The sequence below is a fragment of the Monopterus albus genome, unplaced genomic scaffold, assembly GCF_001952655.1.
Source record: "Monopterus albus unplaced genomic scaffold, M_albus_1.0 scaffold126.1, whole genome shotgun sequence".
Taxonomy (NCBI): domain Eukaryota; kingdom Metazoa; phylum Chordata; class Actinopteri; order Synbranchiformes; family Synbranchidae; genus Monopterus; species Monopterus albus.
In genome coordinates this window covers 1955544-1972697 of record NW_018128006.1, presented here as the reverse complement: position 1 = coordinate 1972697, position 17154 = coordinate 1955544, and the positions used below count along the sequence as shown (strand labels likewise).

General features: G+C 42.6%; 1 protein-coding gene across 1 annotated transcript in view; it reads left to right on the top strand.

Moving 5' to 3' along the window:
- Positions 1–17154, top strand: part of agrn (agrin) — a 235319-nt gene that overhangs the window by 88322 nt on the left and 129843 nt on the right. The window contains exon 3 of the mRNA XM_020612511.1: positions 4867–4905. Within this exon, the coding sequence (XP_020468167.1) occupies positions 4867–4905 (39 nt within the window). The remainder of the gene's footprint in view (positions 1–4866; positions 4906–17154) is intronic.

Here is a 17154-nt window from a genome sequence, read left to right as displayed (position 1 = left end):
AACTGCTGAAAGCTTGCTGCTGCCATTCTCTGACAGAAACAGTTGCTGGGTTCCTGCCACGGCGTACAGCTGGAACCGCAGCTGAAACACCAACACATCGTTTTTGCTTTTTAGTTTTTTCATCATCTCCATCCTCTGCCCTTATCCCGCCGCCGTCATTTTTTCCAACGGGTCTTTGGGCACCCCTCGTCACCCTCCTCGTCCCGTCATCCCCTCCAGCCTGGAGGGGAGGGGGTCATTGGAGTGGGGCATGAGTGGGTGTCACTATCCCTCGCCGCCGCCGCCGGAGCGGGATCGGCGGTACCAACATAAGGTGTCCCTGGTGGTGCGCTACTTCATGATCCCCTGCAACATCTGTTTGATCCTCCTGGCCACATCTACACTGGGCTTCGCCGTGCTCCTGTTCCTCAACAACTGTATGTTGGTTCAAGTGAAACACCCAACTTTAATGTCTATACTCTACTGCAATATTTATTTATTTTACTGCATTTTCATGACAGGTAAACATATGGGCCACTGCTTGGCAATAGAAGGCTTGCCTTAAACCCCAGGTCAAAGTATTAGTGATGTGTCTGAGACACAATTTAGCTGGAAAGAAAAGATTTTGCATTGCACTGCATAGTTTTCCCCTAAATGTCCTTGTTGAAACTGAGGCCAACTTACCTCTTATGATAACCTTATATGCACTTGAAGTAGAGACATCAAGATCGCTACAGTCGCAGCCCCCCTCCTTCTTGATTTTATATCTGCAGGCTTCTGAAATGGCTTCATATCTCCAAAGCCTTGGCATTTACTTTAAACTACAGGATGAAGTATTAAATGGCAGTTAAATGCCTTTGAGAGATGAGAAAGTGTCTTTTGGCCTGAAAAGCTCCAACCCCTCCTGTCATCTGCTTCCACTGGATAATTCTTGCCCCACTTTATATTGAAAGTACAGTGGCTCATTAAAGGGTGGAGAGACAGTGTGTATGCGCCTTAGTTACTGGTGGAGTTCTGACAAGTGACAAGTGGAGTAATTATTTTAGTTAGGTTTATGTTAATCCCTATGTTGGGTATTATTTAAAAAAGGGAATAACTGAGTTTCTGTAAAAACAAACAAAAAATACAACATTCCAGTACCCTGGCTTTAGGAATATATGAATGCATGTCGGCCTGTTATATTAACATAAGCAACTGCCTACATAAAAGGCTATAGTCTAAAAGAATGAAAGTCTAAAAGAATCTGACTCAGCATTTGATGCCAACTTTTGACATTGGACATTTTTTTGACTCTGAACACATTTGAAGTGATTTAAAGGTGTTGCGATCTAATACTCAGCCCCTACCAGTTTATCCTTAAAGAGTCTGTAGTTTGCTCAGCCAGCGCCTGTGCAGCGTTCTGCCTTCTCTTTATACCACCGGCAGTACACCTTCAGTTTCTCCCCTCTACGATGTGCAGTTTTACTCACTAATTCATTCTCCTCACACTCTTCTAGACTTACATGGGTCTATTTCTGAGTGTGCTGATTGTGTTAAAGGTGAAATTCCTCTCAACTCATCAAAGTAAGCTATTATTTATGCAAAGCCCGTTCTCCATAATCACTTGCAAATTATAATAATAAAGTTAATAAGTTAAATAAGTCTTAACAGTTGAGTCAGGTTGAAGTAGTATTTTAGCAACACTTTGAGGGGAGCTACTCTTACATGTCAGCCCTTCTTTCTTTCTCTGTTATCAGGCTGTTTACTTATCCAAGGTCCCTGGATGTTTTGCATTTGTGTCTATTTGTTTCTGTCATATTTGTCAGTCTTTACTTCACATTCTAATCAATGGATGTGTGTGACCAGGAGGAGGATAGTTCATTTATAACCTTGCCATGTTACCGAATCAGTTTCAGCCGGACAGATTCTATTAGATTTGATACAAACTCAGTTAAAGCAGGTCAATCTTCACCTCTCAGATAACTGAGAGCAAAGAAATCTGTAATGGAGAAATTGATAAAGTCGAAAGGGGCTCTATTATGCTGCCAAGAGCCCTCACCATGTGGTCAGAAGGACAGCTGAATGTGATAGTGATAGTGCTGGTGGCGGTGACGTGTGTGTTTGGTGGGAGGAGGGGTGTTAGAGGAGCATACAACCTCAGATTTGCAATTTCTGTTGTCACCATATGGGGTGAAACATGTCCAGACACACACATCAAAACCCCCTGCCCAAAACCATCCCGATTGCTTAACAGAGTCCACACACAGGCGCACTCGCTTTATCATTCTGTACGACTATACATCAACCACACCAAAGGGGAAGGTGACACACATACAAAGATACATGCACATACACACCCCTTTGTGTGCATGGCTAAATGTCACAGTCAGGCACATATTGATTTGCTGAAGATATAGGGTGAATGATGGCCGTGTTGTGACATTCACCCAGCCACGGGAACTCACACAGGCTTTGCCAGGTGCAAAGGGAGATGGGAAAGGTTGATATGTTTATGGAGAGACCTTATCTTGTCCTTTCATTGTGGAAATGTGAAGAAATCATTTAGCTTCACCTGGCGTCTTGGCGGACTTTGTATGCTGCCTTCTCTGTCAGGCTGTTTGTGTTTTGCCCTGTATGACAACGTGCCTCTATCTGTGTATGTTTGTTTCGTTTGTTTGTGTACAGCCATGCTTACAAATAGAAGACAGGACATACATCCTGCGTGGATGTCTGCTTTTGTGTATGCATTCTGAGCAGAACCTCATCTATATCTTCTCATGTCAATTTCAGTTCCCTCCGTTTTATAGGTCCGTTTTATAATGCCCCCCATGACTAACCACCACCACCCCACCCCTTGCCAAAAAAAAAAAAAAAATGGAAATCAGTTACCTTCGTGACAGACTGGGAAACAGTTTCAGCAGACACTTCATTATTCACCTATAGCACCATGCTTGCCTCCTCTCTCCCCTCTTCTCATTTTTCTCTCTCACACACTCTCTCTCTCCCCCTAAGCCCCGGCTGTTGACAAGTAATTTTAAGTGAGTCTAAATTTAAAACTCAGATGTGTCTTGGGATGCCGACGGCTATCGCAGAAGTTCGGTGCAGTGGTTGACGGGGCCTCGAAAAAAAAAAATGTGTTAGCAGGGTAATTGATGTGATGTGCTTTATCTTCCTCATTATCCCTTACAGTGTAGAAACACTGGAGAGACGGCTGAGTGGCTGCACATCCTGTATGAATGAACGTATGTGTGTGTGTTGGTGTGTTTGTTCAGTGAAAGCAGCTCTGACAACTCATCGGGGCTCTGCTTAGTGAGTCAGACAGCTGAGCTGACTGCGAGAGCGCAGGTGTGGTTTGCTTGGGTTGTGCTCAGTATCCCAGTGCCCTGGTACACTGTGACCACAGTGTGATGATGGTGTTCGGGGTCCGCACCGTGTTTGTGAAAGGATGTCCATTTGGTGATATTCCTGGGAAATGATGAGAGCACATGGGCACAAAAAGCATCCCCATAGATTAGTGCTGATGCTCAGTGGTGTTTATTTTTCAGTGATGGTGATTTAATTTTTTTTTGTGCAAGAAAAAAAGATTAGAATAGGGAGCTAATCTCGGCCGGCAATCGGGCGAAGGCAGGGTACACTCTGGACAGGTCGCCAATCCATCGCAGGGCTAACACATTTTAGCAATTTAGAGACACCAATCAACCTAAGCTGCATGTCTTTGGACTGTGGGAGGAAGCCGAAGTACCCGGAGAGAACCCACGCAAGCACGGGGAGAACATGCAAACTCCACACAGAAAGGTCCCAGGTGGGGCCCGAACCCGGAACCTTCTCGCTGTGAGGCAACGGCGCTAACCACTGTGCCACTGTGCAAATAACAAATCAACATAAAATTAATCTACCCTCATTTGAATAGTAGATCATTGTTGCTTTAAATGGTAAATGGTCTTGTACTTGTATAACGCTTTTCTAGGCAGTGAAACACGCTCAAAGTGCTTATACACTATTTTCCATTCGCCCATTCACACGCTGATGGTGCAGCCACCAGGAGCAACTTGGGGATCGGTGTCTTTCCCAAAGACACTTCGACATGTGAACCGCCACCCAAGTAAATAAATAAATTAAAATGCCAAAACATTTTCTGGTTCCAGCTTCTCAGATGTGAGATGTATTAGCTTTTCTCTGTTTTATATTTTAAACTAAAATCTGTTGATTTTGGTTATTTATCAGACAATATAAGCACTTTGTTTGGTGCAACCCATATTCTATTTTCTCTTGGTTTGTGTTTTGCTGCTGATTACACACCACGTGCACTTCATTCTGCTCCATCACATGAGCTGTTACAGACTTATTTACATGGCCTGGTCAACCTTGTGCTCATTTGCTAGCATCAAAGTAAAAACTGCCAAGGCTTTGGGTTTCGTGACATTGTTACTCCAGTCATTTGACACCACAGGTCTTCTTTGGGTGTTGACCAGTAGAGCAGCATGATGCCATTTCATATATCAGGGGCAGGGACAGCGAAAGTCTTTTGACATACTGTATGTAATCATTATTGTGGAATTTCAAATCCTGTCTCGCATATTTCAACCTACAACATGTCCCTTCTCCCCTGTGTTCTCAGACTTCATGTGCTCTTATAATGTCTAAACCTAGGGTTTGGGATGAGGAGACCAAAGAAACAATAAATGACAAAACGATGATGACACCGCTGTTGCTGAAATGTGCTCCTGTCGATTAGCTCAGCTGGGTTCCTGCGGGGCCCAGACACTTCATTAGAATGTGTTAGATAGAAGAGCCAAGCCTGTAGACAGAATGTGTCTCTCTGTTTTCGTAGCAACTCAGTTACCCCTGGGAAGTCTCCCCCAAACTAAAAACCTGTTTCTCTTTCTCCTTTTCTCTTATCTCTTTCAGACAAACCTCCTCACTTCACACCGGCCCAGCCTCCTGATGGTAAGTCCCCTGTGGTTTCTCTCTGCTTGCCTTCATTGAAAACTGGTGTTTTTGGGTGCATTTTTGAATTATGACCTCAGACGGCCGTCTCTGTCTTTGAAGCGAGTCTGTGCACTTCATATTTTGTTTCTGTGCTGTTGGAATGGCGGGTACGAGGCCAGGTCGGCACAAGGCTTTGATGTGAGAAGGATCTTTTGATGACTTGATTTGATCTGCGCTACATGGCCAGTTGGGGCCGATGTTCAATAGCTGTTACCGCGGCAGCAGTCATATCCTTCTGATAGGGTCTAAAAGGATAACCCCTCCCACTGTCCCTGGCTGTACAGAGCAGTGCCGTCACCTCACTTTGTTAACACTTTCCCATTGAACTGAAAGGGAAAGTGCGTGCAAACTTTTGACTGGTAGTGTATTTTCAAAACGGTGGATCTCAGCCAGCTTTAATTGGAGGAAAACAGCTGGTTTTCAGTCTGCTATCATGAATATTTATGAGGCAGCACAGAGAGGCAACATTTGGTGTTGTATCTTTCTTTACCCCACTGACAGAGAGCCAGAAATGGACTCCTACTAGTTCTGAAGGTGTTGTATCATCCAGTTTGTGTGCTAGCTACAAAGCCAGAAGTTTGGAGGGAGAAAACATAAGAAGAAAATGTTTCTAATGATCAAAGCCAGCCAGCTGTTGCCAGGGACAAAAGGCCACAGTGGGAGTTTCCCCACTCTGTCTCTGATAATTGCTCAATCACTCACCCCATAAGCCAGCTTGTTTGGAATAAGGTTTTACCAAAGATGTGGACATAAAAATGTGTCAAATTAGGGGTGATTTATGATGAAAGTGACTGTCTGGTGTAGTCGGGACAAGAGGCTGCCAATGTGAAATGGCCATGCCATTTGGCTTCAACAAATAATTGTGCTTGATTGGAGCATTTCTCAACTTGGCCTCACCTCAACACCTGAGGAGTGCACGAGATGTGTGTTGTTTTCCTTTTTGTGCCTAATATCACAGCCCCGATGCCTCAACTGCAGCCGGCACGGTTTATAGCAGCTATTTGTTTTTTGTTTTAATGACAGAAGAAATTGACTTGACAAATCATTCTATCTTGCAGAGAGGCCCCTGTTTGTCTGTTTTTTGAAGCAAATATTGCCATAAAATTTGGCTTTCGACTGGGAAAATGAGAAGCAGTATGCAGCCAGACAGTGAAGCAGCCTATTTCTCTCTTCCATTGAATTTTCCTCTACAAAAGAAATAACGCCCTGCTTATCGATTGAGTCACTCATTTCCCATGTATTAAAGTTTTTGCTGTCTGAGGGGCACAGTTTGTTTCTGCACTAGTCAAGCGTTTAAAAGCTGCTGCTAGCCCTTAATTACATTTCCAATAGTTCTGTAGGCTTTCCATCAGCAGCCTATGCTGTTTTAATATGCCAAGTAAAACAAAAGGCAAAGTCTCCAATCAGCAGGATAAGCCCGCCCTGTGGGATGCAGTTTCTCTGGGTCATTTAACGCTGGAGAGATTAGTGAGACAATTAGCGTTGGCCCAAATATGACAGTGGGCCACTTGTTGGAGACGTATAGTTTTAGTCATGGAGGGCTGTTTTAGATGATGCTCTAGACCAGCTGAGTTCTAATATAGCTGTGCCATTAGTCAAATCTGCTCCAAAAAGCACATGGCTTTTTTTGTTTAACCTGTCCTCGGTGCCAAGGACACTCTGCTCTCCAATACTTAATTACAGGAAATCACAGACAAGATAGCGAGGAGTCTGCATTTTTACACAGCCTAGTTTGCCTCTGAACTACCGCTGCTGAGTCGTCCTTATTAACATGAGGAAATTCTGCAGAAAGTGAGGGAATTTGTTCTGCAAATCTGAGCAAGCGACTCTTAGGACTCGGGAAAAATGCAGGTTCGGCACAATGTAGGCAAAGCTCTTAGATGGCATTTATGGTGTGCACCGTCTGTAAATAGCTGATGAATACTTCTCAGTGAATGGCCTATAATCACCAGTCAAGATAAGTGACAAAAGTCACAAAGCAGCCTTTAATTACTCTCTTTCTTTTAAAGCTCAAAGCAGCAGTTGCTTGGATGAGGCCACACTCATTATTGTCTGTCGTCTCCTGATAATAAGACAGTTGTTGCGTGTTTGGCCAAAGCTAGAAAGCTCAGAGAATTAGCAGCTTGAGAAATTAGTATTAGAATTTGGAAAGAGGGTTGACTCCAGGAAATGCTTGATGAATGAGGCTCTTGGCCCACAGTTGTCCACACCCAGAGAAGTTGCAGAACATGTTTCTCTGCTGGTTAAGGACATATGAGAGAGGCAGTATATATTACACACTATCTTAGTTAAATTTGGTAACTTTTAAATAAATATTTAAGATGGATTATTACATAAGTCATTTATCTTGTGTGATTTTTGTGAAATCTGGTTTTAATTAAACAAGGACTCTGTTTAATTCTGTCTCCAAGTCTTCAGGTTGACAGGAAAGTCATGCTGAGATGGCTCCCTGGAGGTATCCGTCATTTAGTTTACTAAACACTTGCTAGACAAGATCCAAAATAGGCCAGAGACTCATAAAAAAGGAAGTGTAATGGAAGAGTGGAGACAGTTCAGAGGTCTCCTGTAACTATAGCCGTCTCCAGCAGCCCATTCACCGTGAATCCTTCAATTTTGCTTTTGTCACTGACAATGTGCCCCAGAGGATGTTCCTAACTGACAGACAAAATAAACTCCTGGATTGAAATGTGATTTGATCCAAGATGGAAGGCTGCCTGAGCCAAGTTCCACCGGGCTGACTTACAATTTGAGAACGCTACCTATCGCTAGCCAACATAACTCTTTGTCAGCTCTGGGAGAATACGGCAGCTCCACACCCATTACCCCCTCAAATGGGGTGGGGGGTTGAACACATACACACACTACACTCTTGTAATTTATTCTGCCAGAGCCTTTCCCTGTGTTCTTGACAGTAAGCCTGACTCGGAGAAAGGCAGAATTAATTATGACTCCTTGGCCTATCTTAATTAAATCTTTTCACATCATAGATTTCATACAACACAGGCAAAATATCTACCTCATCTTTTAACTGGGGCAGGGGTACAGGCTGAGAATGTCTCACATCAAGATATCAAAGGTATACTGTATAGTTGCCTCTCTGGGATTATGATTTCACAGAAGACTTGTCTTGTCCAGCTTTTAACGGAGAGCAGCTTGTTAGCCCGTTATTGCGAAAGCAGAGGGGGCAGCTGGCAGCCTCGACTTTATCAACAGAAAGTTTGTTACCCCTTTAAAATACACAGAACTATCAAATTGTGCAGCTGAACTCTGGATCCTCTCCTTGGTCAGTATAGCCCTTCTCATTGTATGTCTGTGCACTCGGCACATGCTTGCGACGGTGTCTGAAGAGCGTGGTAAGTAGAGCTTTTTCGTGAACGAAAGTGAAAGCCTAACGCATTAGCCAAGTCCCCCCACAATATCTAACCAACCATATCTGACAGCGCTCTCGCTCAGACTTGCCTCAGCTTACCCAGTATTGATCTGCCAAGATAAGTTAGAAGCAGTCCTCCAGAGGAAGAATAAACAAAAATATTAGCCAGAAAGGAGTGAGTGGGCTGGCACAGTGAAGTTCAGCACTGTTTGACATGGAGCAATTGTTTATATGGTTAGTGATGTAGGTTTGCTTTGATGTGTCCCCTGGCTGTGGAGCAACCCCCGTCGATGCAGGTTATTCCAGGACCTCGGACCTTGTACGGATCAGCGGTTCATTGATGTGGACCGACGCAGGCTGAGTGATCTGTGGCTATGATTGGACCATGTCTGATTATTAGATGTCCCTGTGTTATATTGTGTGGGGTATTGATCCAGATATCAACTTCAATTCAACTTTTTAAATGTCCACTTGCTGCCAGATAAATGTTAAAAGGCCACCACACCAGTCAATGCATTTTTTAACGCCTGCTTTTTAGTACAGGCTTTTGACTTTTTCTCTCATGACGATACCACCACACTGATGAACGCTTCTTCTGATGGCGACCCTGGGGTTGATGACTTTTTTAATTGCCTATTAATGCTGGCCTTATTCTTAATGACTTTCCAAACCATTTCAGTGTTGCAGATAAATTTCCATTTTCAGAATACAGTCATGTCACGCTCACGTCATCTCAATCGTTTGGAGTGAGGCGGTGATCCGAGCTGTCTTACGTCAGTCTTTTTGTCACTGATATTCCGATAAAATCAACCATCTTCATTATCATAAGTCTTTATTCTTGGCTCATGCAAACAGTGGCATGAACATTGTAAACAACCAAGAGACAAGCTCTCTCCAGCACTAAACAGGAAGCAGCATAGCCTTTACATAACCTTTACAAAGAAGGAGAAACCGGTGGAGTTGCGGAGTGAGCTGTCTGTTTGAATTGTCATCCAATTTGTACTGTAACAGAGTGGAGAAAGGGAAAAGGTGGACAGACCTCGCTGTCCATTTTCAGTCAACCAGGGTCACGTCCACATACTGCAGTGTCTTCTCTTTTCCTTTTTGGTTGTTTTTACCAAGTAAAACACTGCGCACACAACTGCAGCTGTAGCCAAACGCTGCCTTTGTTTCTGCTCCATTTTTCAATTCCTTCTTCTTGTAGCTTTCCACCAGGAGCATGATGGGAAGTAGTCTCAAGAGAAATCTAGTTGCATTCTTGCAAATAGTGACCTTGCAAGGTCCCAGTCGTTGCAAAATCATAGTCTATGACTAAAGCTCTGTGTGACTGACACATTGTCTTTAGATGTGAGAGAGTTTCAGACTTTAGTCTTTTAAGTCTTTTCTGAGTCTTATCAGTCTTCCAATGTAAGGCTAGCATTAGTCACAAAATAAATTCATCCAAACTTTGGATGACTGGTTTCCCTCTTCCTTCGCAGTAGAGCAAAAAGAAACAAAACAAAACAGTAAATTAAAACAAAATTCCACAGTGCTGAGTCTGTGAAATAAATAGAAGGAATGACATCAGCGGGATAAACAAAACCCCACTGACAGGTTGAATCCATGGAAGCTAATTAATAGTTTCTTGCTGCTTATCGAAGCCGTTATCTCGCAGCATGGTGGTGCAGAGGGATGGTTTAAAACCCACCTCTTCTCCGCTCTGTCACATATTGCATGTAATTAGCATGCAGAATGGCCCAAAGTTGCTTTAAACGAGCTCTCTGTGTTCTTCACATGTTGACGGCGATGGCGGCCATTCGAGGCCATGTCTTTTCTTCTCATTAACACAGCAGCGAGTTATTCTAAATCTGGACTTAGTGGTAGTTTTCACTTTAAGCTGTGATGGGCAGGCGCTAATTTAATCGTTGGGTGGTGATGTCAGAAAATAGCCACACTGGGAAGTGTAACCAGTGCGACAAATGTTATTGTCAGGTTGTTAATTAGGGGGGAAATAAGTGGCCTGCCGTGTCAACGTGTTGCAGAACAATATTGCACTGTGATATCCTGCTATTAGCTGAGTCCTGCATCCTAGTGAGTGTTTTCCTTATTAGGACATAGGTGTTAATGGAGTGTTCCGATCTCTGCCGATTATATCCACACTGTTCATGTACATACTGTATATGTCTTAGTTTTCTGCAGAAGCAACTGTGAGAGCCAGCCATCTGCAGTTCAGTGCTCTCCTGCTCTCTCTCATTCTGTCAGACACACACACAGTTAGTCTGTCTTGAACATTTCACCCCTTGCTTCTTGTTTTTCTTCACTCAGCCAGAAACATTGTTCACAGATTGCAGTTGAACCTCAGGTTGTGTGCACAAACACACACACATATTACAGAACACTTTACGGTTTATATCAACTTTTATCCCTGTCTCTGTGTGTGTGTGTGTGTGTGTGTGTGTGTGTGCTGGGTTCCTGTGTGTGCTCCTCCAGAGTATGTGTGATGAATTTGATATGTTGTGTGTGTGCCTCAAACTCTCATACAGAAGGAGAGCAGCAAAGTAGCCAGTGTGAACCTCCCACCCCGAGTCTGATACGCACACGTGCACACACAGTCATGTCTTTCTATAGACTGACATAATGCATTCCCAACCGAAACTTGTACTCGCACTGTATAGCCACACAAACAACGAACTGATCGCCTCACTAAAAGGCTCAGATTTCAAGTTTGTCTCTGTTTGCACCAGTACATTTTTTTGGATGTCGTCATGGTAACCAGATGTGCAACTAGCTGTGGGCCAGTTCAGTGGAATCCCAGTAGATCCCCACATTTCTATCCTGTTAAACATTTTATACATAATTCACTGCTCATATGGTTGCTCCATCTGCAGTGAGCGGGAGATCTCACAACCCTGTTAACAAGCACATACACATGCGCATGGTAGGTACTGTAGCTCTTTGCTCACACCATTGTCATCTCTTTTTCATTTGACTTCTGGACCTAGAAGTACTGACATCAACCAGAATCTGTGTGTGTGTGTACGTTAAATATGTGTGATCTGCTCCACTGGACAAAATTACAACGCATTTACACATGGCTCAGAGTTATGTCAGCGACACCATTTACACCCCGCAAGTTGTTGTTTTTTTTTTTTTAACACAGTACAGATGCTTGCACAAACACATTGCGGAGTGGAGGATTTTGTCAGGTTGTGTGTGTGTCTGAGTAGCATGCTGATTGCTGCCCTCTCGCTGAGCTTTAATATGATTTATCATAGCAGAAAGTGAGACAGAGGGCAGAAGATATTGAGACAGAGACAGAAACAAATAGAAGAAGACTGCAAATCATTATTATTTGAATGTCTCTGTTTGGCTTTTCCCCTCAGCGTAAAGAAATTCATAGAAATATAGATAATAAAAGTATATATTATAACTGGGGGATTGAAGGGAGACAACATATTACTGCATATGGTACAGTGTGATACAGAACCAGCCAGAAACATAGTGCAGGTTTTTTCACTTGCCAGAGCATAAAATACCACTTTTGCATGTCCCTTGAGTATTTACTGCATGCAGTTTGTACTCTATGTGGATGTATATGTACGTTCCGGGTATTGCTCCTTTCCAGTGGTTTGTACATGTGTGCACGTTGCTGAGAGTGAGCCGCCACTGGCAGACCTTTGGCAGCATTGTCCTCTGTCTGTTTCTGACACACAAGAGAGACAAACCTTTTTGATAAATGCATTTCACTTTGTAAATATTATTTTGCATATCTGCCTCATTTTGAATTAAACCCTGAGTCATTTGTTTATAATCATTCCACTCACAATCTGCCTACTAAGGACCTTGTAACAATCCTTGGGACTGAATAGAAAGTCCCACTTAAATGATATAGAAGCTTATGTCTGTAGAAATGCATGAATATATTGTATATATCACATCTACCTCCTGTGCATGCATTTTGAGATAGCAAATAAAGAAGCATTTAATGGTCACAAACCACTAGAACCAAATGCTGTGAATGATCCAATGATGAGTTGTGGACAATCCTTCTTGTCAGATTAGTTTTCTTTCTTTGCACTTCACAATAAAAAAATTCATCTAAACACGTACTTTACATAAACAACCAAGATGTGCTATAGACCGCTATTGTTCAAAAACAGTTAGCTGGGAAACACAACGCTGCACTTTGTGACATGTTTCCTCATTTTCAAAAACAAGACCCTAATATAATTTAAGGATATCCAGAGATCTTCTTCATGCAGAGCTGACCTTTGCTTACTTCGGATGCTGTAAAACGTTATGGCTGCTCAGAACCTTTGGGGCAACATTTAAAAAAAAAAAAAAAAAAAAAAAAAGCAGGTCTGGTATTTTATAATGAGGAAACATGTCACAAAGTGCAAAGCTGGGTTTCACTGATGTGTTTTTAATTGTTTTTTGAACAACAATGGAGGTCTATGGCACAGACGAATAAGCTAATCCAGGACTGATAGAGTAATAGACATTAACAGTGAGCGGGGGGGCGATTCACTGTTGGTTTTAGTTTCTGTAGAGTGGGAGTGTTGAAAATGCTTTTGATAATCACCTTTAACTGTATTGGCCTCTGCGTTCTGTATAGGCAGCAGAATTCAAGTCATATCTAATAACTGATGAAAAAGTTCTAGAAGAGCTATAGGGTGCTTACACAGCTCTTATGGGGCAGTCGAAGTGTGTTTGTCACTCACTAACACTGTAATAGTCCTGACACACTACACTGAATGTCTGCATACATGGACATGTCCCAGACCTGTTCAGTCTTAAAAATCCAGCTGACATTCACCACTAAGGCAGCCAGGGTGAGAACCGAGAATATCCTTCTTCTGTGTTGTCATTTTATTTTCCATCCAGTCATTGTTCTCTAGCTGTGCTGCAGCTGTGGTGGGGAGGAAAAGGGCTACGCTATCCGGAGGGAGGGATCGACGTTTTGCGCTCACGGGTCAAAATGAGGAGAATAAATTTTCCCCCAAGGCTGGCTTTCTTGTTTTGTTCACCTACCTTGTATTTAACCCATCACTGCATAACATCAACCTCGTTTTTTTAGCCATACACCTCAGAGAGTGCGTGTACAAGGAAAACAAATAGAGCAGTACTTTGTATTTCAACAACCTTGCACATTCGCGTGCTTCCCCATTTCCAAAATTCTGCCTTTCTTTTGAAAGAAACATGGAAGATATTGTGCGTTTGTTGATTGTATACATCACATGAATGCATGTGCTTCAGTGATGTGTAGCTCTCCAGCTTGGTTGCTTGGCAGTTTGTGTAGGTACAATATATGTATCTACATAAGCAGTGAATGTTTTCCCTCTGGTTTGTTTGGGCCAAATAAACTAAACCAAGTAGTAAGTTTCAGCACAATGTGATGAGCAAGAAAAAACAATGTCCTTTGTAAAGTGTCAGAGGTTTCCTATAATAAGCCAACAGGCAGGCTGGTGTGTGCCTGTTCTCAGCACAGCTTGTTTTCTCACTGGAGTCTTATGCACCCGAGTACACTCTGTAACGCCATAATTAGAGGCTGGTGTCACTGAAGGCAAACACAGTGTAAGTGGCGCAATGAGCATGTGTGTACTCTTGGAACTGGAAGCTGCTGCATTTACTGGACTGACATATTTGGTCCGACTCTTTCATGGTTAAGGCTTTCATTGCAAAAAATGTACAGTATACTGTAACTTCAACAAGTTTGTCTTAGTTAAGTAGCCAGTTTGTAGTTTGGTCACAAACAGCCAAGTCTTTTGCTGTACCTTAAATCTGTCTGATTATTTCAGTGCTTGTTCTTAATGACAGAAGTTCCTGAATCTGGTCATGTCTCCAGTTAGATATTTTTGTTGCCATCTTGTGTCAGTGACCATTTTCCTTCACCATCAGATGTTTGTGCTCTTTTGGTTTCACGCTGGTCACATGACAGAACATCATCAACATGCCCACTAGCTCTGTGTGAATACTCCAGACTACATGCTGCTCTCACATGGGCTCACTCAGACATTACGCAGACACTGTATTAGGAAGCTGGTAGAGTAAATTCCACTTTAGGGTCAGATCAACTGACTTGGATATTTTTGTTCTCACATATAGCTCCTCTGGGTAATGCAATTTTGATTTTATATACCGTCCCAAGTTTTTCTGGTTTGGGGTTATAGCTGCCAAGTACCCAAACCCAGTCAGTTGTATACCCACACACCTGAGCTCAACATATTGTGCACACATGTGGCATTTCAATGGAAGTGAACTTACTGTACACCTCTCTCTCTCTCTCTCTCTCTCTGTTCCCCCCCCCCCACACCCACACACACCTTGTAGGAAACAAGGAATCCAGTGTGACTCCCTCCACATATGATGTGTATTAGCCAAGACATTTCTCACTGTGCCACTTATTCCTGAAACTTTAAATGTAATTGTTCATTAGTACGTTGACACATTTTTCTTTAACTGCAATGTCTTTATACAGTGGAAAAATTAACATTTGTGCAGTGTGCATTCCTCTTCCTAATCACATTGCTCTCTGTCTTCTCTCTTTACTACACACAAACACACAAAACAACACAGCACTAAGACCCCCAACTGTTGATACAGCCTGGTGAGTTTTTCTCTGCAGGAAATGTTGAATGCATATGCATGTCTGTGGGCTCTAATGAATAATGAGTGTGTGAGTGTCTAATTTAGTCCATTAGTTGTGGATGTAGTTCAGGTGCAAAGCAGCGCTATTGCTGCTGTGGAAGATCTAACTTACTCAGGTTTACGGGCTCTATGGAAGTGTAAGAGGAGAAGGAAGTGGGTAGATTGACACTGTGGTTTTCAACCTGTGGAAAAAAGAAGTAGAAGGGAAAGATGGAAATTAGACTCGGAGAATGAGGGCATGGCAGGGTGACCAACAACTCAAACACTCTTCCACCATCCTGCATACTGAGAAAATTAAGTTATCCTGGTTCAAAAAAGGACCTGAACTGAAATTCACCTTCAGTTTACCTTCCTCTCCCTCCTCCTCCTCCTTTTTCCCCTCATCCTCCCTCTCCCAGAAATCCCTTCCACTTTGCCCCTGCGCTGAGGGCTTGTCAGCCTGGGAGGGGGAAGACTTAGCACCTCTGTGCATGTGTGAGAGAGAGCACATGTGCGTTTGCCAGAAGCAGATAGAAACATTTAATTAGAAAAGGTTTGTCCAGTTGGTGCCTCTCATAGACTGTTGGCCCTAGTATATTTTTGAGTGGCTTGATCAAGCCAGGAATGCATTGCAAGCACAAATCTGCATTGCCAATTGGATAATCATTGGTGTATTTTCTCACTTGGACTTAATGCACTGACCACATGCTATGTTTTACATCCACAAAGGGTAGGGTTTAACTCGGAGACTCAAAGCCATGTAACACTTATCAGTCTCTTCAGATGCATTACATTTGTTCTGGCTCAGAATGAGACTTCTGTGTCATGAGCGTCATGCTGGGTTCATCTGATGCCACACCATGATTCAATCACTCCCCCCACCCCCGACCAGTTACATTATAGTTGAGAATAACAGGGATTGGTTTAGATGATAACGTGAAGCTCCCATTTTGTCTTTCAATCAGATAACGGATTTTCCTTTTGTGTTTTTCTGCTCTCTGTATCTCCTTTCTGGAGTGGCTCTGAACTAGAGCTGTTAAGAGATGGCAGCCAGGTTCAGAGCTCCTCTTAACTGGCCGCACAGGTCAGGAACTGCTATAGAGAGGCAGGGCAGTGATAGGGGCAGATGGTGCCCAACACACACATACACGCACACATACACACACTTCCTGGGGCAGTGCTAGATTGGTCACAGTAGTCCCTCCTGCATAAGATGAAATATGGCGTTGGAGATAGGAGGTGGCTAGCTTCAGGAACTGGACACATGCACACATGCACCATATGAACACATAGATATAATCACACACATGCACTCGCATACATGCACAGTTATTAGTATGCGCCAGCACACCCCCTAGCCAATGCTGGTAAACAAACAGGGATTGGTGTTTGTCAAAGGATGCTCCATAAAGCCAATTTAAGTAGGAGATGATATCTAGAATTTGCCTGCTGTTCACTGACCAAATACAGTTTCTATCCAAACTCGAGCCAGATCAAAACTGGGCTTTTCTTGTATACTCTAGCACATATGGAGTAAACAATGATACATGGTGATTTTTCTTCCAATCCAGACCTGTCAGATTTGGAGATCTGGGGGTTTCTCTGAAGGGATCACACAGAGTCCCATAAAATAAAATGTAGCAAACAGCCATACATATTTAACTCTCTTAGATGCGGTATTGAAAAGTCTTTTAAAATTTAAAAGCCACAGCCTGAAACCTTATAAATGCTCCTGTAGTCCACTGATGTAGCGAATTGTTCAGTCTATATCCAGCCATCAAAGGTTTTACATTTGTTGTTCTAAACACAGGGAAAGTCGTCTGTCGCACTGGAAATTGTGTTTTACATGCAGCTCATTTGGAACAAAAAGCAGAAGAACTGGGTTTGAGAATAGACAGCTTTTTTAAACTAGAAAGCATAAATGAAATATCACCTAGAGAAATTTCAACATCAGAAAATAAAGGAAAACAATCTTTCCACATGAAGTCAATGATTTCTGCAAATTACAAATTAAAAATACACAGGTACACAAATAAGCACACAAAACATTCATCTTTAATTAATATCACATATGTATATCACACACTAATATAATCCATGAGATCCTAATTAAATAAAATTTATTTTTGATACAGTAAAGTTTATGGCCACAGTTTTTGGCAGTAATCATTCAGTCTATTTGCATTCTGTGATGGTTGCTTTACACATATTGTATCACAACTATTGTTTCC